The sequence below is a fragment of the Phodopus roborovskii genome, unplaced genomic scaffold (assembly GCF_943737965.1).
Source record: "Phodopus roborovskii unplaced genomic scaffold, PHOROB, whole genome shotgun sequence".
NCBI lineage: Eukaryota > Metazoa > Chordata > Mammalia > Rodentia > Cricetidae > Phodopus > Phodopus roborovskii.
In genome coordinates this window covers 2,448,057-2,472,823 of record NW_026126482.1, presented here as the reverse complement: position 1 = coordinate 2,472,823, position 24,767 = coordinate 2,448,057, and the positions used below count along the sequence as shown (strand labels likewise).

At 43.7% G+C, this 24,767-nt stretch overlaps 1 protein-coding gene across 1 annotated transcript in view; it reads right to left on the bottom strand.

Moving 5' to 3' along the window:
- The window catches only part of LOC127229145 (testin-2), a 46,777-nt gene extending 30,759 nt beyond the window's left edge, over positions 1-16,018 (bottom strand). The window contains exons 1-2 of the mRNA XM_051194154.1: positions 15,963-16,018; positions 15,738-15,874 (exon numbers count right to left, since the gene is read on the bottom strand). Coding sequence (XP_051050111.1) covers positions 15,738-15,824 — 87 coding nt within the window. The 5' untranslated portion in view covers positions 15,825-15,874; positions 15,963-16,018. The remainder of the gene's footprint in view (positions 1-15,737; positions 15,875-15,962) is intronic.
- Between the last annotated feature and the right edge of the window lie 8,749 nt (positions 16,019-24,767).

The following is a 24,767-nucleotide window of genomic DNA, read 5'->3' as shown; positions in this document are numbered from 1 at the left end:
GCCTCGAGATGTTTGGATGAGAGAAGGCAAACCTGGCAGAGGTGAGCTCTGTGAGTTCCACAGCGCTTCCCACTCACACTGAGGAGACATTGTGCTGGCATCTGGAATGCATGGAGGACACACCACAGGGTCAGGAGGATGATATGGGAGGGAAGGTGCCCCTGGTGATGGTGGTGGTGAGTGGTGTCTTCTGGGTGTCTGAGAGTCACCCAAGGACAACTGTGACTCAGCAAAAGCTGAGGAATCCAGCAGGGCATGTGACAAGATTTTAGAATCTTTGGGGAACCAGGTGTTCCTGGGGATGAGACGAGGAAGCCCTTAGGGGCCTGGTGGCCACAAACTCCTCTGTGGGCTACCTAGGTGGCCTTCGGCAGCTTCTGGGTTAGACTCTTCACCTGAGGCATCTTGTCTTAAGAGCCTGCAAAAGCTGATGGTATCGACAAGCCTCCGTAGTGTGCTGTGGGAGACAGGAGATGTCATTGCAGCCGGGAGAACATGGGGCCAGGAGGCTGGGCAGTCTGAGTAGGGAAGAGCCCTCACAGACCATCACAACCAATGTCCTACACTCTTCTTTTTACAAGGCCCAGTTATCTTAAACTCCGGGACCGTGCTCATGTCCCACCCACCCCGAGGGCCCCTATTCTACGATAACCTGAAGTCCTGGTCGGGGTGACCACGTAATAGGCAGGAGGAGTGAGGGCCAGAAGGAATGGAGATGGCTCACCTGTGAAGAAGGGAAACCAGACCTTGTCCTCCTTCGGTTTCTTCCTGCAGCCTCTGTAAGCTGGAAATGGAGACTGGGTTATGGTGGGGTAAGGAGGGACCTGGTGTCTTACCAGAGCCTGAACGAAATGTCCCTTCCGTAGAAAAGAAAAGTTAAACAGGAGCTCAAGCATCCATGAGCAAGGGTGCATGACCAAATGCATGGAGAGCAGGGCACAAGTTTGGCAGGACTCTGGCATGGACCAGGGCCTTCCATCTCTAATGACCTCCATGGCTTCTTACTCCCCCTGTGGAGGAGAGTCAAGGACCAGTGTTCTGAAAGAGGAAACTGTCTCAGAGAAGTTTAACAATCCAGTTTGCCTCCAAATCCAGGCAGCATGGCACAGCCTTCCCCCACACCGTCACTCCACGGGAAGCATCCAGACCTAGCCATCCATAGCTTCCTTCTGAATACAGAACCTGGGAAGTGTCCACAATTCTGGGCTCCTCCCCAGGAGCGGCCTCCTTGAGGGTTCTGCATCTCATTTGAAGTCATCATTGGAGGGGGATGGAGGGGCGGGGAAGAGGGGGGTGCTGGGGATGAAGTCATCTCACGGAGGACAGAAGTAGCCTACCCCTCATGGTCCTGGCTTTCTTCCTGACCTTGCTGCGCCCTCCAACCCCCTCCAGAGACAGACAGTGCCTGAAGCCCCATTAACTTTTTCACAATGTGGGCAAACGTGTGCTCCCTTCCTCTTGGAAAACACGAATGGGGATTGCCACCATGGATGTCATTGGTCACTGTTGGGTCAGGAAGCAGATGCTCAACTCTGAACTACCAACGGTTGTTCTTGAGACCAGAGGCCCCTCGTGTCCTGCATCATGGCCACCTCACATCAGCTCCACTGACCCTGCAAGCATGCTTGATGTAGGGGACACAGGAACCCGTGCTCGGAACCTTTCCTTTCTCAGAGGTCCCCAACTGTCTCAGGAACACTGTCCATAACCACATAGTCCCAGGGCTTCTCCCAGGGATGCATGGTCAGAGAACAGACAGCTAGAACCCACTGTCCCATCTGCCTTACCTGCCAGTTCTCAAGAGGCTGGGGTCCTGCTCTTGGCTGAGCAGCGCTGCCAGCCACCTCCCTATTTGATTGGGAAGTGGAGCCTATAAAAGGAGACAGGGAACTATTGTGTTGGTTTCAGCTAAGGCATTCTTACCTTTTGGGCGGTGGTGTTGTCTGCTGGTGGAGGTGAGGGTGAGTTAAGGGGGACAAGGGGTAGTAAGAGGTGGAAGAGCCCCAGCCCACACAGGAAGGCAAAGATCATGTCCATTGCCCAAGTGGTGAAGCTGGGGGTCAGCCATGAGGAATCGATGCTTTCCAGAGCAGAGAGGAAATTCTCCATCTGAATTGCACTGTTGCTCTCAAGCAACTGAACTCTGAGAGTTCTGTCTGGGAGAGGGCAGCTGAGCTCAGGCCTGCATCACAGAGCTCCTGTCTCCTGTCACAAAGGGCTCCTGAGTGTGGGGGAGGGGTGCTAGCAAGAGGTGACAAAACAATCCCTCCCCACCCTCCACCCTTCCCAGGGTCCTCACCCTCCACAGCCTTTTGTGTCTCTAACCCACTCTGTCAGAAATAGTGTTGTTCCTTTTCTGTTCCTCCCCTACTCCAGAGAGAGGCTTGTCCTGTTCTGTGGGCCCATCCAGTGACAGGCCTCCTGAAAAAGGCCACACCTCCTAATCCCTCCCACCAACTGGAGACCAGGGATTCACGTTTATGGGCTTTATTCAAACACCCCATTCCATTCTCTGGCCCTCTGTAGTCCTGTAGCGACATCATAAAGCGAGATTCACATGGTCAAACTTCAAAGGCCCCCATAGCCTTTCATGGTCTCAAGACAATTTCAAAGTCCAGAATTTCTTCCAAGATTCAAGGCAGTCTTTTAATTGCAATCTCATATAAAAGCAAAAGTCATATTACGTGTTTTAATATACAGTGTCACAGAATACACATTCCTGTTCCAAAAGGGAGAAAGGAGGGTTTAGTGTGAAAACATTGAACCAAAACAAGACGAAACCCCAAAACCCCAGCAGGGCAAACTCCAAACTCATCTCCATCTCTGTATGGGATATCAGAGGGCTCTTCAGCTCTCCTGCTGACTGCAACACTGTTAGCAGCTCTGCTTGGCAGGTAACCCACGGCATCTCCGACATCTTGGGGTCTCCAGCGAAATCCAGGCTTTACCTCCACAGCTTCATGTAGTATCCTCTCTGGGCCTCCATGCAGGGGCAGCCCTGACATAGTCCGTGCCTCAGCAGCTTCCCTTAACCGCAGAGCATGAGTATACAACCCCTCTAAGACTCATGCCAAAACCACACGGCCAAAGTTTCCAAATTCTGCTGCCTGCTTAGCATGTAACCTGGAACAGGGACCCTTCTTGAATTATATTGGCATGAGCTTTAATATGTTATTGCTCTTTATGGACAGGTCATTCTCAGATTAGTTTGGCGTGCTGTCTGGGGCTGGCTTCCAGGCCATAGAGCCCATGAGGAGCAGGTGAAGGTTGGATCTCAATTACTCAACCCCTTCAGTAGGGTCTCCTACTTAGCCCAAACCTAACCTATGCTTTATATTTAACTTAATAACTATGGCCACTGGCTGAAGGTAATGACTCATAAGAGACCTGGAGTAACTATGAAATGAACAGACCCTATGGTTACTCTTCTTATAACATCTGTTCAGGTTTCAGGGAGCTCTGCTGTGTACACCGTAAATATGTATTGCTATTTAGTTAATAAAAGTCTAGTTGGCTGATGACTAAGCAGGATATTTGGGGGCAGAGAGAATGCTGGGAAGAAGGAGGGTGGAGTCAGAAAAGGCAGATACAGAGGAAGCAGGATGCATAGAAAATGAGGTAATAGGTCATATGTGCTACATGGTTGAACTTAGATAAGAAATATGGATTAATTTTAAATGTAAGAGTTAGCTAGCAACCAGCATGGGCTATTGGCTGAGAATTTATAATTAATGACAAGTCTCTAGGATGGCATATAAGATAGGGAAGGGAATTTAAGGTAGCCTCTCCACTATTGCTCAGATTGTTAGTCGGGGTCATCCCTGTAGATCTCTGGACAGTTCCCTAGTGCCATATTTCTCTTTAAACCTATAATGACTCCCCTATTATGGTATCTTTTTTCGTGCTCTCCTCTATTACTCCCCTGACTCAATCTTCCTGGTCCCTCATGTTCTTCTCTCCCCTCCTCTCTTCTTCCTCCTAGCTCCCTCTTCACTCACTGTTTACCATGTGGTTGCAGCGCTTACTGAGACCAGAAGAGGGCACCAGATTCCCCTGAAGGTGGAGTTATAGATACTTATGAATTGCTTGATGTGGGCGCTGGGTGCAGAATCTGGGTTCTCTGCAAATCACTATGTGTTGTTTGGGGTGGATTTTGAGATAGGGTTTCTCTGTGTAGTCCTGGCTGCCCTGGAACTCTCTGTATAATCTTGGCAGGCCTCTGCTTCCTGAGCTCTGGGATTAAAGGCATGAACCACCACTCCCAGCAAGTTGGGTTCAGTGCACCAACCTTCATATTATAGTTCTGGGATAGCATGGAGAAATGCTAGGCCACACATTCAGCAGGTGTTGGTCTGGCACAAAAAGTTCTGGAAGTTTCATTCAGACCAGAATCAGCATCACAGGGCTGTTGTTTCCCTGAAGGCTTTTAGAGAGCCCCCTGCAACATTCTTTTGTGCCCTTACCCTGCTTGAAAACTTTTAAAAGAAGTACTCGTAGGTGGGAGGCAACAGATTGGTCTCTAAAAAAGTGTGCATGGTCAGGTTAGAAACTGCCTTGGCTCTACTACCCAGATTTAGCTTTGGGGCAACTCTGTGCCCCCAGAAAGTTTGCCATGATGGTTAGAATACTTCAGTAAAGTGGCATTTCTGCCCAGCCATCCCAGCAGCATGGCTGTGATGACCCAGTGGCCCTGTGAGTCCCTCCTAATCAAGACCCTCTCTCTCTTTCAGCTGAGAGCCTCTTGTTTTAGACATGATTCTAACCCAGCTTTGAGTGACACCTCCGTGAATCCTCAGGTCTGCTGGATGTGCCACCTAGCATCTCCCCATGCTGGCTCAGAGCTGTGGTATGAAGACCTTTCACAGCAGGTGTGTTGGCGACCTCCCAGTCCTGCTCAAGGGTTTTACAAGGTCCCCATGGTGGCTGTGCTATCTTGATTGCTGCTCTCAGTCCTGACTCTGATCTAGTTACATTTTGATGAGAGTTATGTACTTGCTGCTAAATTGGTTATTTCGTTTCTTCTAAGTCAAGGAAAACGAGGAAGACATTTACATCAAATCAGGTTCCTAGGTTCAAAGCTTTTGTTTTTTGTCAAGAAATTAAAAATGTTCAGCACTAAAGGACTTGCTGCAGCAATGAACTGTCAGGTAGCAACAGCCTATCGTTGCTGGGGTTCCAGTAATAAAGTGAGGGGAGAGGTCCCCACAGGAGAGGGGTGAGAAGGAAAATATCAGAAAAGAAAGGGAGGACAGGAGGGTGGAAGAATGGGATGGAGAAGAAGTCAGTAGGAGCACCAGATAGAGAAAAATAAAATGAAGAGTGAAGTTCCAATCCCCCAGACAAAGACTCCTGTGTGCGCAATGACTCCATGCCTCCTCTTTAGTTCCTGACCTGCTAAGGGTTGGTCTCTCGGCAGTTATTACAAACTCCAAGGAGTATTCAACAGTACGTCCATAAGAATGTCTCTGATTATTTTTCAAAGCTGATGTTAAAAGTACTTCTGTGACATTGAAATCTTATGGTCCAGAAGCCTTCTACATAGCTCAGATTTAATTTCATTCACACTTCGCTTTATATATTCACATTCATCCACAGGCACATGAAAAGTTAGGAATTCATACTTTGATGGAAATGATAGGCAAGATATTTCTCAGGGCTTAGACGAGCCACCTGCACACCTTTTTGCTTCCAGGTTTCTGACATAAAAATAAAAACTTAAACACAAGATCTTATCTGCGCATTTGGATGTGTTCAAACTTGACGTTTCGCTGTATCTGCAGATCGAGTGAAGTCATGGAACCCGCACACTGAGTGTTCTGGAGAGTAAGAATAAGTAGACTGAAAAGGCAAGCTGGATCTGGGTGCAGAGTCTCACCTTACATTCCAAACTACCTGACTCCACACTGGCAACACGGGAGTTACATGCCTCCCAAGGTCCCCATGTCTGAACCTTACAGAAGGCTTACATGTGCTTTCCACTCTATGTTGTTCTTCTGACACCGCGCACAGAATTCTGTCAGCCATGTCTTCTTTGTAGGCTGCCTCCGTGTGATTCAAGAAGGAAATAGTGACTATCCTGCAGTGGGGTTTGTTTAGAATCAGGAGGAAAATAGCCTTGTTCTGATTCCAGTTCTAACATAAAATCCCTACGTCTGAAAACAAGTGCATAATGACTTAGGTAAGAGACACATGTGTTGTTTCCTCGTGGACTCACAGACCTTTTCCATCTCTTTCCATCTGCTAACCTGAAGCAGTCTTCCTGAACGGTCTCACTGTATATGAGCATCATAAAAATACTTAAGGAGTGTAAGGAGTAAGGTTTTTCCTCCCGCCGCCTAGTCTTGTTCTACCGCCGCGCCAACCCCAAATAACGCACAGAGACTCTGTATTTGATATAATTCTCTTGGCCAGTTACTTGTTTCTTATTAGCTAGCTCTGTGTTAATTATTAACCCATTTCTATGTATTTCCACGTGGTCTTACCAGCGAGAGGCGGCTGGCAGTTCTGCCTTCTCCATACTCTTGACTCCTCCTTCCTACTTCCTCTTTCCTCCTCATCTCCTAGTCCCGCCTATCTAGCTTTCCTATTGGCCAACAGTGCTTTACTCATTAACCTGTATGAGAAACATTTGAGAAACATTTACAGACTGACATCTACCACCAAAGGAGTTTTTTTTTGGCTAATAAAGGCCCTTTGAAGTCTTAGGCATCCAACTTCAAAGAGATTGGGTACTTTTCTCTCCATCTTTAGTATTGGAAGACCACATACCCTCTTCTATGTCTTGTGACAATGAGCTGTTGGATGTTCTGTGGTGAGTGAGGATGAACTCACCCTCCCATTGGCTGGCAATTCAAGGAGACACATCCACAGGCATCGGTTCTCCCCTTGTGTATATGCAGATGCTCAACAGTTTACTTTAACTGAAGCACTGCCTGGCTCGCTTGTTTTTTCTTCAATTCCCTGGTGAACTGTGATTCTCATGAGCGGTGCAGGCCAAACACTAGCTAGTGCTGAGCACGAGAGTGATGCTGACTGCAGCTCCAGATAAATCACGGGGTTCAGTGGAAAGTAGTACCATGTCTATACAATGTCTTCCAGTCAGGAAAGGGTGGCTCCACTCACCAGATTAGTAGCGTTTACAGACAGAGTTCCCCCAATGGTTTCTTTCCTGAAAGAAACCAGTGAACCTGTAGCCAAACCTCCATGTGATAGATGCAAACACTTCCTTTAGTTCAAAAGTTAGCGAACTTGAAAAAAAATTATGCGGTAACTGTCAATGAAAAAGATCAAAAGATAATTTTGAGATCTTTTGTTAATGTTCCGTGTGTGTGAGAGAGTGTGTGTGTGTGTGAGACTGTGTGTGTGTGAGTGTGTGTGTGTGAGAGAGACAGAGAGAGAGACACACACACAGAGAGAAGGATCTAGGAAGAAGTGGAAAGGGGGAAGAATATGATTAAAATATACTGTATGAAAGTATCCAAATAACATAAGCCAGGCAGTGGGTGATGCATGCCTTCAATCCCAGCACATGGGAGGCAGAAGAAGGCCTATTTCCAAGTTTGAGGCCAGCCTGTTCTACACAGAGAGAGTTCCACGACATCCAGAGTTACACAGAGAAGCCCTGTCTCAACCATCCCCCCCCAAAAAAAAAGAAAAAAAAAAGAAAGAAAAAGAAAAAGGAAGAAAGGAAACAGAAACCCCACTACGGGAATTTGTGAAGGTTAGTACTTAAGTGTATCGGTCTCGATACAGGAAATGACCAATGAACAAGAGGAACAAAGGGGTGGAAGCTAAGACAAGTCAAGAAGGAATGCATGGCAAGGGCCTGTAGCCGGAACGCCACGCACTGTAAGATGTGCAATCAGTAACTACCAAACTGAGTTTGTTTCGAAAGAAGCTCAGCTTCGGACCCTCTGGAACTTCGTGTCACATGATACTAAGAGAAGACAACATGCACATCATTGTGTACACCTTCTGCCTTCAGGTTAAAGTTCATCAATCCTCTCTTAAAGGTCCCTTCCCGCCCCTCCCCCCCCCAAGTGGGTACTTTGATCGGCAATACAATTTCCTCTCCATTCATTACTTTGCGCTCCTCTGATTTTTTTGTTTTGTTTTATTTTGAGATAGTGTCAGAACCTGGAGACACAGGGTAGGTGGATTTCTGTGCCCGCTCTCTCTCTCTCTCCCTGAGGCCTCCCAGAATGGAGGTCTAACCACGGAAAGATTAGGCTTGGTAGCTCATAGGGAACCGAGGTTTGCTCATGAAGGAAATGGCATTTCCCCCCCTTTTAAGTGAAAGCCTTTGTTCTTTGAGAATTTTGTATACAGTTACCATATTTGTACCATTTACATTCCTCCGTCCCTCTCCAGATCCTCTGGTATTGTCCCACCCCAACTCTTATTCAAATAAACGGTCCATCCTCCTTTTATATCAGCATTGTTACATACATATACACTGTCTGGTAAATCCATGCAGTGCTTCTCATAAATATATATACATACGTGTGTGTGTGTGTGTGTGTGTGTGTGTGTGTGTGTGTGTGTGTGCGTGTGTTTAGGACTGGCCACTTAGAATTTGAGTAACCCTGGAGAGGATTGATTCTCCCTCTCAGAATCCATTAACTGCCTGTAGCTATTCACCTTGGGGTAGGGCCTTGTGAGACTCCCCATCCAAGTTGGCATGCCAACTCATACTATTTAAAGGCCTAAAAGCTACATACTGGATATGGGAAACATAAAACTACACTGGAAATTGTGGTTTCATGACCAATAAAATCCACTACATGATTTTACTGTGGGACCCAAAGAGACTCGGTAGTTTTGGTGTCATCTTTTATATTTGAAGATCATGCACTTCCCTGTTTCATAACAGATAGCCACCGGTGCTTCCTAGCGAGTATATGTAACTGTTCCACCTTGTGTGACCCTGGTAGTTTTGCATTCACAGGTGTATTCTTTGGTTCTTCGCTCCATGCTCACATGTAGAGCTTCAGTGGGTAACCTTATCTGTAGAATTCAGTGCTTGCTTGTACTCTGTGATATATGTAGTGTCATCCCCATGTTTAGTGCTTGCAAGCACCAGTTGGCGTGACCCTGGACATGATGTTGACTAATGGCCCCAGAGCACAGAAAAACATCTGTTTGATGGGTTCAGGCACAGCAGTTGTGCAGTGTGGCTTCCCTGAAGAGATGATGCTTCCCTCTTCAATGGGGCGGGGCAGGGTATTCTGCTCATTAGAGCTTGTCACGATTTCTAGTCAAGGTTCCCATGTCGCCTCTAATAAGGGCCTCTGCAGGATGAACCTCCATGCAGTGGAGAGAGGTGTTCCATTTGTTTCAGGTTCCAGCAAACCTGACCCAACCCCACAGCATCTGGCAATGAAGGAATCAAAGGGTAAAACGGGGGTCTCTATCACAGAATCAAAATAAGTAACACAGTGAGAGGGTAGTTGAAACCTCAGTGGTGATGGCCCTGGTAGGGAAACAAGTAAAGGAAGGAAGATAGAACCTAAAACAAACAAATAAACAAAAAGCAAAAGGAATGTGAAGGCAGGGACCTGTAGCCTACATACTATCTAGCTGAGCCATCGGTAACCATCAAACTGAGCTTGTTTCAAAAGAAATTAAGCTTCTGACCTTTTGCATGCTGAAGTGACATGCTCCTTGTCACACGGCATGACTCCAGTGAAAAACAATGTATGCACCAATCCCCCCAGCGTTTGGTATAAAGAAATCCCTTTAAGAAAATCCTATAAAATTGATTCTCTTTTAAAGATGCCTACCCAACCCCTTGAGTGGGTACTCTTCCCTGCAATAAAATTTTCTTCCAATTCATCACTCTAGACTCCTCATGAATCCTTTTTGAGAGTATGTGAAGAGCCTAGAGTTCCTGGGCATGTGGATAAGTCTATATGCCCTCTCTCTCTTGCTCTGTTTCTCTCCCTCCTGAGACCTCCCATCTTCACTATCACCCAAACCAAGGGAAATCCAGAGCCACAGTAGTTCGTAGGGATTGTTGAATTGCTTGAAGCTTTATGTCTGTCTGTACTAGGACTGGATGAGTTCACCAACGACAAGGTAATTTCATCCATCATCAGATTTGTTGCCCAAAGTATATTGCTTGTTCATGTGTTCATCATAAGGACTGACCCAGCTCTACAAAATCGGAGCAAGGCGTGTTGTCACTGATGCTCTGAAGTCCTGGCAGACCCACAGACTATTCTTAAAGAATGGGAACCAATCTGATGGAGAAGACTATACAAGTTTCTCCACAAACACACTGATTTCTCCCTTCTGTGTCATGTTTGAATGAAACACACATGGTAAGCATGGGAGGAGGAGAGGCATGCGTGCATATACATAGCCCACCCCATGGGCAACATCTTCTCTAACCTGTGCTTCCCCCTTGGACTGTAGAATACACTACTACATGGGGAAGGTTTTTCCCAGAAGGGTCACAGACTCTGCTTTCTTCCCTTGCTCTTGCTTTCAAGTAACCTGTGCCATCTTTGGTCTATTGATGGTTTCTTACTTATGCATTCTAATCGTCAGGTTTCATAGGTTTGCACAGGACAGGTTTAAATGCCCTTTGTGGGTTTCTATTTCCTATACTTTCCTCTTAAGGATTAAAAGTTCATTTGTTTTTGGCGTTTGTTTTTGAAAGAATTTATTGGTAGACTGTGTGCTTTTTCCTTCTTGTCATTCTGTGTTCATAATTACCGACTTGGTGTAACTATCACTATTAGTCTGTGTTTGTAATGATTAATAAACCTAAACGTATGGCTGGAACCCTGATAGAGATTGTGATTATATACATTAAGGCCACTTGATCCAGAGAAGTAACACAAATGCTCCCTGTCCCATATGCTAAGTGCTTCAAAACAACTGGGTCTACACAGAAGTGCTGTGAAGTGCTAATGTCACAAGAGTCTGTGGTTATATCCTCTCGGGTGGTCCCACTCCCCTGAAACTGCCTGCATTTGTTGATGTTGGGGCTTTCTGTGATACATAAAGGGGATTTATAGTCCACGGATAGCTCTATAAAAGGGGAGGTGTATTAACCTGAGCCCCATTTGACACACATTTCTATATTGACACTAACATGTGTACCTTAACAAATATGTCACACCATATTTGAAATAAGGAGACTGCTTCTTGTCCATTAGTTTTGAGCTCAACTTCTGTGAGCACAAGTTTAAATTCAGGCGGTGTGTGTGCATTTGTGTGAGTGCAAGTGCACATGTGCTCGTGTGTGTGTGTGTGTGTTTGTGTGTGCGCGTGCGCACGCACGCTTGTGTGTGTGCTCATGTGTGTGCACGCTCATGTGTTCTTGTGTGTGTGTGTGTACTCGTGTGTGTGAGTATGTGTTGTGCTCATGCGTGCGTGTGTGTTTGTGTGTGTGTATGTATGTGTGCGTGTGTGTGTGTGTGTGTGTGTGTGTGTGTGTGTATGTGTGTGTGTGTGTGGGAAGCTTTGAGATCAGTCACAAGACTTCTGTTTGTTTATATGCTTCTGCTGGCTCTGCTGTGGAAACTGGCTAGTAAAGACAGTTACCAAAAGTATGTTTCAGCTGAATTCACCATCTGTGACAAAATACATCCATCATTAAGGGGGGCAAACCTTCATGGCAGTTTCTAAGTAACTTTTTATGGTAATGGGAGGAATCTCGATGAAAGATTGGAGGCCACAATACCTGGTCCTTAGGAAGAGAATTTTGGATTCCTCATTTCTCTACTGTGTGACTTCAGAGCATCTGTGCTCAGGGTGACTGGGGTTGAACCTAAGGAAGCCACGTGTCTGACTTGGTTCTGGGAACTGTATAGCCCAGACACTCTGGAGAGAGGGTGCTGTGTTTCATTCCCCCCCCCCCCATTTTATAATTTGATGTATTTATATAATGCTCTTCCCCAAAATCAGCTTCCTTTTGGTTTTACTTTTTTAAATTTTTGCTTTTATTTTTCAAATGCATTTCACCTCTTTCTTCCATCCATAATGTCTTTTCTAATCTTCTAATTCCTCTTTCATCTGTTGAACCTGACTCTCTCTCCCCATCTTTCCCTGTATAATTTACTCATCTTATTCATAGTCTATACCATATTACCCTAAGTATAGTTTAACTTCATCACACATTAGCATATTGTTTTGTCATTTGCTGTTATATTTTCATTATAGAAGCAATTGCTTTAAGTGCATTTCTACGTGTTGTATGGTTTTATGTTGTTGCTTGTAGAGCAGGTTGTTTCATGATTGAGTAGCAAAGGCTAATTAATGCCTTCACAGTTAGAATGATCAATAGGTAGACCATCAACCTCAAACTCAGAAGAGACATCTCAACTGCCTTCCAGAGGGGTAGACCTGTCTGCCTTGGGGATGACCCCTTAGACAGGTATCACATTGAACATCTTGGTCCAACCACACCAGATGTCCTATTGTTTGGATCTGAAGAAAATAATTTTCCCTTAATGGGCCTCAGCTACTCCTGTAACAGTACCTGTTCTCCTAACTCCTTTCTCACCCATTTTCCATTCATTCTTCCTAGTCTCTGACGTATGGCTACACCATTGGCTATGGCCCACAAATTAGAACAGAGTTGAGCATCTGGTCATTTCTCCCAAGCAAAATATATGACCTGACCGCATGCTTTGCCCAGTTCTGCCCATTGTGACGGTGTCCCTCCTCCAGTGTTTTCATCGTTGCCCCAGCAAGGGGCTCTAATGATATGATGTACCCTCCTGGGTGGTTCTTTAGTGTGAGAACCACAGCGCCACACACTCACCTCTCTCTCAGTCACTCCTAAAGCACACTTATGAGGCCATAGGTACATACTTGGGATAGAAAGGCATTGCTACAGATCTAGGAACCATAGGCATTTGGATAATTTCTTCATGAAAATTGCTTGTCCCCTCAGGACCTTCTCAACCACATGTATCACAGCCATTTGATGAAAGATTGCATCCACGAATGCCTCATTTCATGGCTTAGTGAGCACAAAGTACTGCTGAGATCGCATGGAAACTTGGTGCCCCACTGACAAGTATCCAGTGTCCATGAAGGCTCATGGCCCCATAACAAACGCATAGTTGTTTTTCAGAGGAGGGAAGTTCTCTAAAGAGGATTGTAGGACCCTGCTCCAAATTCTCCAGGGCCTATCCTGAAAGTCACCAATGGAGTCTGCCGCAGACTCCAAACAGCATTCTTATGTGCCACTGAGACCTGGAGTTCAATAAGTGTGCTAGATTGCATGAATGAAGTGGCGGAACATTCTACACAGAAGCCTGGACCCATCGGAAGCCCCTGTTTTGTTCCGACCCCACTCAAAACTAGCAGCTTTAAGGTTCACTTGCTATATGAGTTAGAGGAACACATTCGAGGGAGGAATGTGCTGCTTTCAAAACCCAATCAGGCCACTAAGCTCTGTGCATCTTAGTCAATGGACTTCCTACCCAGACATGCGCAAGCCACCCAAAGTAAACTGAGTGAGCTACTCACTGAGAAAGGTCATTGAGACAGAAGGGGTATTTGTTGGAGAAAATCAATTTAAGTGGCAGGCAGGAGGTAAGAAAGTACAATGGGGACAGAAATGGCATAAATTGGTTATGCATGTACAAAACTGTCAAAGAATAAAAAATATTAAATATGAACAGCTTTCTGTATGCCGAACATAAACTTAAAGAGAAGGAAGTCAGAAAAAAAATTCAATTCACAAAGTTTTTAAAAATACCTAGGAATACACATAACAAAGATGATAAAGGACCTCTGCAATGAAAACATTAAGACAACAAAGAAATAAAGGATGAAGAAGCTTGAAACTAGAAAGGTGACCGATGCCCATAGATTGGTGTGACAGTGTAAAAATAGACTACCAAAAGCCATCTAGCTAATACAATGTCTCTAAAATTTACATGCAAACATAAAAGACCTACTTTGCATCCTGACATAGCTATGAACTTCTGCCATGCCTGGGCTGTGCTGGGTTATGAAAGGGCCACTTGAGCATGACCTACACTCTTGTGACCACTGACATTATTCCCTAGATGTCTTCTCCTAAGGCCACAGTGCAGCTAGAACATACTTCTGATCTGTTCACTAGAAAAGAGATTCACGGCACAGGTGCAAGTGTTGTGGAATGGGGGGAGGTGCCTTCTTCTCTCTGCACTGAACGACAAACAATTTTCACTCGTCAAATTCACGTGAGTTAAAACCACCGAGTTGCAGAAATTTTCAAGTAGACGTTCGGATCATTGCTAAAAGAGAGTAACTAAAACCCTGGAAGCTCGACCAGTGGTGGAATACTGAGCCTGTACGGAAAAGAGCCACCGACACTGCCTCCCAGAATGCCATTTCCACAGCCAGGTGTACCACCGAGCAGAATCGTTTGTTTGAGCACATAAAAACTTAGTGAAACAAAACCAGAAAGAAAGCAGAATACTACATTTAAGACTAAGCTTTATTTTTAAGACAACACGGTGCATGTTCTTTTTATTAAATCAAAATTTAAAGATCCTCGTGAGAATCAATAACAATGAATGACTTCAGAGCATGTAATAAAATATTGGTAGGGTTTGAACACAGCACGGAGTTCACGTAACGGTGTGGACCTTGACGTCCTCGAGTGTCGGATCCCTCACAGTATGGACTGGCCATTATAATAGGGAGGCCCCTGCTATTTCCTCTTTTCCTCTAGTCTATCCTTGTCACCATCATGCAGCTCACACCTTGGGGGCAGAATGGTCCTGAGGCAATGGGACTTCGCTCCTTGGCTATCTTGTGTGTTGCCATCCAAGTGCCAACTGTTATTCTGGCTGGAAGAAAAATAATGCTGCATTGACTAGAAAGAATGCAACACAGTGGTTTTGTCACAATATTCACCCCGGGACTTCTGCCCTTAAAGTTCACCAGCCACGTTCCAACCAAACTAACAGAACGTCTACCGTGAGCTGGAAGAAAATATTGTCACCCATAACCAAATATCAACTCTAGCCGCCATTCAGAGATGCACGCTTTGTCAAACAAGGAACTGTGTATCTGCCCACGGGTGACATAAGTGAAGACTTCAGTGTGGATGTGACACTGTCATACCTGATCCTTCTCAGGTGTCACATTGTTGCCCTCTGTCAAATTCTCAAATTCTGGGATATCACTGAAGAGATGATGCATGCTCATTATCTCCTGGTCTTCCAATACAGAGTCTGAAGAGCAAGTCATCATTTCCCAGAATTCATCATTAGTCTTCATGGGGAAGCAAATAAGACATTGAAACCCAGCAGACACCAGAAGAGTGTGAAGAGAAAAATGCACAGAGGTGACAATTCACAGGTCACTCACCAAGTCACTGAATTCATTCAGGCCCATGCAGAAGCCGGCTGTGCCCTCCTCATACTCAGCATTGTGCTCCTCTATCTCCTTCTTATTTCTCTCCCACACCGTTCTTCTGTGCCCTTCTTCGTCCTGGAAATAAACACAACAGAGGGAAGTTCTTCCATGTTGACCTCCTCACTGGCTGGCCAAGTGACATGCAGTGACAGGTAAAGAGTATCCATGGGCCAGGGCTCTCAGGACACTGCGTCCTCCACACCCAGAGGATTGCCAACACCCATAGACTTGTGTTCGTAGCACATGCCTTTAGGCAGTTCCTTGGTGATGGCTGATCTCTGTGCCCACTTTTAATGATCCCCCAGCTCCTTGCATTTGATATCATTCTCTCTGAGACCCTCATGGATTACTATTATGATACCAACCTGGCTGTAAGTTTTCCCGTGTTTCCTCTTCCACTCCTGCCATTCAGAATCCAAACTGGGATCAGGTGATGGAGAAGCCGAAGCCATTTACAAGCAAAGGGTGGTTGGGGAAACAACAGGAGTCAGGTATCAAAACCCTAGAGAAAGAAGTCGAGGGTTAGCCATACCAAAGCTTTCGGGATGTTTTCTGCAGCATCAGTCACCTGGATTTCATGCCCTGTGCACCTTGGCTGGTGTCTACTTCTTGCCTGAAACCTGTAGCTTCCAGAGTAGTGGCTTAGGCCAGTACTGCATTGTCCTCGGCTGTCTAGGAGCTGCTTAAATACAGAGGAGGCCCCCAGGGCACAGGCTCAGCCCCACCTCCAATCCAATCCCTTCCAGGTGGTGGCTTTCCCTACCTGGAGGCCTTGGCCCACCATCTGGCATCACGTGCAAGCTCAGCTAGCACATGTGGACCACAGAGTTAAAACATAAGGCTCAGGAGACAAACTAGACCCCAGGCCCAAGCTGCGTTTTATAGGATGTAACTATTCTGAGAATTCTAAGACTCACAAAGTATTCTGTCAAAGGATAACTTCAGGGACAGCAAAGTCATGTCAGGATGACACCAGTGGGTACAGCTGGTGTGTCCCACAGTCCTACCTCGGATGATGTATCTGTAGAGAGCACAGGCCTAAGAACTGTGAAGTCCCTGCTGACAGCATATCCGAAGAATAAAGGAATGTGGCTGCCTTGCTGGAAACCCGGGAGCATCTACAGAGAGCATGAAATAACCAGCAGGAAACAGGTGTCAGAAGAACTTGTCACTCAGACTAGACCCTCGGTGTCTCAGCCTATGACAGACAGGAGTGTCTACAGAGTGGATGGAGTAACCACCCCAAGCCAGAGATGTTAGGGACACCGATCACTGTTCACTCATCCTGGCCATCAGGGTCTCAGCCCAGGCATTCTCAGCATGGATAAAGATCATGTGAGTTTAGAAGGTGCCTCATGTGTGCACAGAGGTGGCCTACAGGGTTTCCCTGGCCACAGGAACACGGCTTCACGGACATATGATTGCGAAGAAGATGTAACCAAAGTCTGAGAAGAGGATACGAGTGTGACTGAAAAGCACAGAATGTAAATCACTGCATGCAAAGAGATCTGAAATTTGTTTCTGTTTTAATATGCCACACTAAAAGGTAAAAAAAAAAAAAAAAGAAAAGAAAGAAATGGATTCACGCCCATTTTCCTTTGAGTGTTTCAGAGTTTTACTGTGCATTTGCCAGGCAGATAATTGATATGTAAGGATGTTTGTGTGTTTGTTACAGGCAGAATTGGGTAGATACAGCCCTATAGAAAGTATATGCCTTCCTCCTCCATCAAGGTGGACTGCAAAGGAAATTGAAATATACAGAAAATAGAAACAAATTTCAGTTCACCATTCCAAACAAAATGAAAGCAATCGGCATGTTTGCAGTGTACTTGTGCTTGGGAAAGTAGTCATGGTATAATCTTTGCTTACTGTCCTGTACTTGTGTTTAAAATATGAATGATATTGAGTAAAGACTGGAGCATAGTTCTCTTACACAAACTTTGCCTTAACTGTAGCATGGCTTTTGGCTTGTGGAGCGAAGGGTAAAGAGGAATAAAATCTGTCCTTTTCACACCAGTAGTTGGTGAGTATTTAAGCCTAGTTAAATTCATCTTCTACCAGTGCCTTCTGTAGAGCTAGATTTGTAGGTAGATCGTGCTTAAATTTGGCTTCATCGTGTAATGATTTAAAGTGTAGCTGGATGTAGTTGTCTGTGCTGACACCCGTGGTCTCCTAGAATCTGAACATTTTTCCAGTCCCTTCCGTGTCACTGAGTCTCCATTGAGACGTTGAGTGTTATGCCAGTGGTCCACCTTCACATGGTACTTGGTCTTTTCCCCTGGCCTCTTTTGATGTCTTCCTTTGCTCTGTATGTTCACTGTTTTGATCATTATGTGTCTTGGAGGATTTATACTCTGGTCCTGTCTTTTTGTTGTTCTATGAGGTTCCTGTATTTTTATAGGAACCCCCTTCTTTGGGATATGGAAATTTTCTTCTTTGCCTTTATTAAAACCTTTTCTGTGCTTTTGACTTGGGTTTCTCCTCCTTCCTCTGTCCCTATTACTCAAAGATTTCTTTTTAAAAGATTCCCACATTGCTTAGATATTTTTTGCCTCAATGTGTTTAGGTTAAATGTTTTCTTCTACCATCTTCACTGCCTGAGAATCTCCCTTCCTCGTCTTTTACTCTGTTGCTGGAACTTAACCTGTGAGGGATTTGTTTGATTTCCAAAGATTCTTCACTGACTGTTTTACCTCGTTTGGGGTTTTTCTTAGTGATTCTATTTCTACTTTCACGTCTTGCAGAATTTCTTCTTATCATTTTAATACACTGTTTTGTTTTGTTTGTATGTATGTTTGTTTTGTATGTGTGTGTGTGTTTTCACAGATATCAAGGGCCTCTGCTGGAGACCACTTATGGGTCCTTCCACAAACTCCAGACAGCATTCCTGTTACTGAGAACTCAGGTTAAATTGATTGGGTTAAGTAAATAGCACAAATGGCAGAGCATTCTACATAGCAGCAAGGGCTGTTGAAAAGCCTTAAAGTGAGGAATGTGATTCTTTCAAAATCTAAATCGTTTACTAAGCAGTGTGCATTTTAGTAAGTAAAACTCCCACCTAGGCACATGTAAGCAATCATAATTAAACCCACTGGGCCCACACGCAAAAGAGTTATTAAGGTAGAAGTGAGATATGTTCGGATAAACAGTGGAAGGCAGTAAAGTTTAATGAGGGATGACGATGACTAAATACATTATATACATATAAAGCTATCAAAGTATGACACTCAAAATATGAATAGTATTCTACATGTCCAGCAAAATTGCAAAGACAATAACAACCACTACAACACCCACTTAATGTAGTAAAAGACCTCTTTAACAAAAATGTCAAGACAGCTAAGAAAAAATTCATGAGAATCTTGAAGATGGAAAAGAGCCCCATGGTCAACAGTAGGCAGATTTTTGTACATTTGACTATGTTACTAAATGCTACCAGAAGTTTAGCAGAGGTCTCACAAAAATTCTAGTGACAGTCTTCTGAAACCCTCAAGTCTCAATTCTAAATTAATTTTTGGAAGCAAAATAAAATTGGTTCAAAAAGTGCTAGACAGAATAATCATAAAGTATCACAATAAGTAATGTCACATTACATTATAGAGTCACAATGACAAAATCAGCATGGTATCATAGTGAATGTCATGCAAATCTATGGAATGAAATTCAAAACTAGGAAGTAAATATATACAACCGAAATCCCCTAATGTTTATATATATATATATATATATATATATATATATATATATATATATGACAAGTATTAACAATTGACAACTTCTTCAACAATTGGTGCTAGGGAAAATGGATATCTACATGGAGCTGACAAAGACTATTTCAGTATACACATACTCTCAGTGCTTAGTAAAATGTTACTTTAACAGGATCAAATGTAAATAGCTAAGACTTTGAAACTACTGAAGGATAATACAAGAAAACATGTCACTAGATCAATAGAACTGTCTGAAAGGGATAGTAACATAGGATATCATTTCAGGAAAGGCCACAATTGATTGTAAAAAAAATTAATGAGCTTCTGCACCATCAAGAAAACAATCAGCAGACTGAAGACACAGCATACAGAATGGGAGAATATTTTGACCGCAAATCTAAAACAGAAGATTGATATTCTAGAATATATAAACAACTTCAAGAACTAAGCTTCCAGAGAATCAGCTGCTCAAACCTTGGCTTCTTTTCACCTCTGGAGGGCAGCCAAAGCAAGAGCAACAGCCTGTGATGTTTTGGAGTCTTTTGGACCACTCTGTTCAACAACTCCCAAGATGGCTTCTCAACCTGATGTTGGGGATTTTGTTAGACTCTCTGGACTCTTGGAAGGAGTTATCAGCCCAGATTGGAATGTTTTACTTAAACTTTACATTTATACACTAACTTAGGTGTATCATGGTTATTTTAAGGTGATGGTTAACAGCATGGTTTTTTGAGTTTTTTCAGATATCCTTAACATTGTTTTATCTTTCTCCCTCCTTCACTATTTATCTCCCTCTCCCTCCCTAATTATACCTACCTCTTTTTCCACTTCCCCCTTCAGATACTAATCTGGAGATACTGATCGGTCCCCTACTTTTCTCCTCTTTATTACTCCCCCAAGCCCCACACGGCAATGGTCACTTTCTATTTTCCTAGTCCCTATAGCCACCCCAGGTTATATACAAACATCTGAAGATTTATAGCTATGAACCTTTGATAAGAGACATAATGTAGCATCTATCTTTCTGGGTCTAGGTTACCCCCGCTTAATATGATCTTTTCTATTTATTTATTTAAAAGTTTATGATTTTGTTTTTTAAAGGTGAATATTGTAGTGATATATTATTTATTATTTATTAAATCTTGCCTGAAGATTCAGAAAGCAAAGTCAGCCACAAGCCTTAGAAGCCAGGCACACACTTTTAATCCCAGCAGCCAGAAGCTAGGAGGTGTTGGTACACACCTTTAATCTTAGGATTTAGGATAAAGAGGTACTCAGATATCTGTGAGTTCAAGGACACCTGGATCTACACAAAATTGATCCAGTCCTAAAGAGAAGAAGATGATCTCAGCACCTGGGATCACACGTCTTTAATCCCAGCATTAGGGAGGTGTATAAGACAGGCGCAAGGTCTCAGTATCAGGATTCAATCTCCAGTCACATTGAGGATAGGAAGACATTCAGTCTCAGCATTCTATAGCCATGCTGAGGAGAGGCAGCAGGATCAGCCCATTGAGCCCGAGATAGTGGTAAGAGCTAGTGACTCACTACTTTATTTATTTATTTATTGATTGATCTTCTGCTTGAAGATTGAACCCAAATATCAGTCCCTGGGTCACTTACTTTTCATGTTACAGAATATTATAAAGACACCATGCACTTTAGACAAAAAGCCCCACGGCTCCTGTCCTAGAACTGATCAGAGGGCCACCTCTCTGAGCACTAGCTTTCATAGCACCCGAAGGCAACATGCAAGCTTCCAAATGAGGGAATCAACAAACAGTCTTACACAGCTATCACACCCTAATGATGCAGTAGCTACACACACATATTGGGGGCACCCAACTTTTTCCTAGTTGAAACTGAGATATACTCAACACGAAGGAAACTATATCTGGTACCAAAAACCTCGTCAACTGACTAGGGCTAGTGAAGTCATGGGTCCTTCAGAAGAATATACAATCACAATTTACCAAGCCATCATAAGCCCTAGCTATATTTTAAATAATTATCTTTATACCAACAGAAAACTGCATTTCTTCATCCATCATCAAGAAAACTTCTGTTTGCAAACCATGAAGACCAGTATAGAAAGCAAAAACCAATGTGTGGAGTTTTGAAGCTCAGTTTCAGCTGGTACACCTACAGAACAACACCCATGCATAAGGAGCAGGGACCATTGCAAAACAGTTGATTGAAAGAATGTAAGAGATAGAGGAACAGAGAATTTTATCTGGGATTGTTTCTTCTAGAAATGTCAGATGTTACCTAGAAGGTCACATCAACATGACTACCCACGCTGAACAAGTACAACATAAATGACATGCCAAAGAAAACACAGAAATGCCAATGATAAGGCAGGTGTTGGCTGTGCATGCCTTTAATCCCAGCACTCGGGAGGAAGAGGCAGGCGGATCTCTGTAAGTTGGAGGCCAGCCTGGTCTACAGAGTGAGTTCCAGGCCAGGCTCCAAAGCTATACAGAGAAAAAATAAAGAAAGCCAATGTTGTTTCAACATTACACAGAGTATTACAGGAAACAAATGCATGCTGTGAATAGGAAATACATTCTTACCCCTGGGAACCATACCGATTAATTATTTAATTAAAAATGGCCAGCCCTGAAAACAAACATAAAAGTAACATTACATAGAGTAAGGAGGTTTCATTTATGTATTTATGAATACACACAAATGTATGTTGTTACATGTAACACAGATTTTAAAAAGAGGTGATAACTTTCTAAGAGCATGAACTTTATATGGGAAAATTTGAAGGAATGGAAGGAATATTTGAAGGAACAGAGGGGATAGGGAAACGGTATATCTATATTATAATCTAAAAAAAAATTAAAGAAAAATCATAGCTTTAAAAGCAGCCAGTGATCACATGAATTATTTAAGAAAGTTTGTAGATGGAAGTTAGTACAGCCAACTAGTCCTAAATAAACACACAGAGGCTTATATTATCTATAAACTGTTTAGCCTATGGCTCAGGCTTCTTATTGGCTAACTGTCTCTTAATTATTAACCCACTTCTATTAATCTGTGTATCTCCAGTGGCCTGGGTTTATCAATGATGCCCAGGCCTCTTTCTTCCTTGACAACTACATGGAATCACCCTGACTCCACCGACTACCTTTCTCTATCCCTGTTCAGATTCCTGCCTGGCTAAATCCTGTATGTACATTGGCCAAAACAGCTTTATTCATCAACCGATAAGGAAAATATACATTCACAGCATACAGAATGACTCCCCATCACTGGTTTGTCCATAGCTAAGAAAAAAGTTGAAGTGCAATGTCATCAGCAACATGGGAAATACAAACACAAACTGCTCTGAGTCTCCACCTGAGTCGGAGTATGGGGGAAGTGTGCACTGCTTATGGATAGGGATGTGGACCACTGCAGACACAATTCAGTCAGGTCAATTCAGTGTACAACACAAAATTATAACTGAAGCGCAGCTGTTTACACTGCTGCTGAGTATTCCATGAGATGCTAAGTCAACACACCTGAATCATCCATATCCTGTGGTCACTGCTGCACATTGACAGCAGCTAAGACGTGACCAGCCTAGACATCCACCAAGTGATGAGTGAATACAGGAAACACAATGTGTTTATTCAGTATACCTTCTTTCAGACATAAACAAAAATGGCATGATGACATTTGTAGGAAACACATGGGAGTGGAGATCATTGTGTTCAGAAAATGAAGCCAGGGTGTTAAAGACAAATAGCATGGGTGCTATGATTTGTTGGACTGGATTTGAGTGTGTGTGGCAGGTGACACAGGTGGGTCATGGAAGGAGAAGGGGGACCCTGAAATCAAAGAAAAGCATCCTAAGGTTAGGAGACCAAGAAAGGGATTTGATGAGGACGGATAGTCAATGCTTAGGCCAGAAGTTAGATTAGGTTATTAAATACCTTCAGCAGAACGGGAGGCTGGGCAGTAGCTGGAGTCCAGTCTACTGTGCAAAGCATCATGTGACAAGATGTAGGGGTTGATTTCCATTTTGGGAGATATATTTATGTCATGGTTTTCTGGCATGGACCTGTTGCCATGAGGAGAGCAGGTGGACTGACTGGAGTACAGCTTTGGGAAGTCAGCATGAACAGCTGCTCATATACTTCAGTTATAGTGTGTACATATATAATATGTAAGAAACATATGTTCTGTATACAGGAGGGAAATCATAGTTGATGATCTTCAATCACACAGAGAAACTGTAACAGTTGTATTGCTGTTGCTTACTGCTGCTGTTTGAGTGTCCACTACATCCCACAGCCTCACATGTCTGTATTTAGATGGTGATGAGGCAGGGAGATACCAAACAGGAGCAGGGTAGAGTGGGAATTGCAAACATTAATATGAAAGGTAGCAGATGATACATGTCTGGATACCTCTAGCCTGCTTGCTTATGCTCCTACAAACACTTGGCTATTATTCATTTAATAAATTCTCTATCTTTTGTAACTATCCAGGTGTGTTTGTAAGGTTCAATGTTGAGACAAAGACCCTGGAAATGAGCGTGTCTCCCCTACAGACACAAACACATGTCTGTTAAAATGGGAGAGTCAACATTAGTTGATTGTGGAAGCTTGAGGTTGTTCTGGAAAATTACTCCCTAAGGAAGTAAGTCTCCAGGGTTCCTGCACAGAAGGACATGCATTTAAATCCCAAAGTGCCAAATTTTACCCAAAGTGTCTTAACAATGCACAGATTATGAAACACAGGACGAGGATTAAATATAGGTTATATATTTTATTTGAGGAGAAGTCACTTACATGAGAAGCCAATGACCAGCAAATTCCGGCACTGAATGCTTCCCAGTGACCAATTATACTTGGTCAACTCTTGTGAATTAAAACATTAGAATCCCAGAAAATTCTTTGTTGACTTTCTGACTTTGCGGAAAAATGGGCACCAGAATCCCTGGAAAAAGAGCTCTACCAGCAATGGGAAACTGAGTCTTTAATGAGAGACCCATGCACTCCTCATTCTAGAACACCAGCACACAGCCAGGCACACCTTCAAGCAGAATGTTTTCATGACACAAAATCTTACTGAAACAAAAATAGTCAAGAAGAAAACTTGAATTTTCAGACATCTTTTGTAAAAGTGGTGTTTTATTAGTGATACTTTGACTGGTAGTTCGCATCCCAGTGTTGATATGAAGTGAATTCACCGCTTTACTCCACAATGTGATGGAGAGGACCCCTCCTGTTCCTTCTTCTCCCCCAGTCCATTCTCTTCAGCATCATGCAGCTCACATCATGGGCAGAAGCTCCTGAGGCAATGAAAGAGTGATTGATTACTCCTAGACTGTCTTATTGCTCCCAATCACGCTGCCCCCCCCCTTAGTCCAGCTGGAAGAAAAATGAACATCACATTGACCAGAAAGACTGCAGCATGTGACTCTGTCACAATATCTTCCCTGGAGCCTTTTTCCTTCATGGTCACCATGTTTGATTTCCAACTACAGTACCCCAATGTAGAAGAAAAGGTTATCATCCCAATATAATCTCTCCCCACATTTTATAGAGCAGAACACTTAATCAAACAGTGAACTGCCAGTTGTCCCATAGCTGAAGCCAGTGAGTACATCAGTTCCTTCTTGGCTTCCTGTGGGCGGGGAAGGGTAGGGAGGAAATATTGTCATACCTAATCCATCACTGGTGTCAC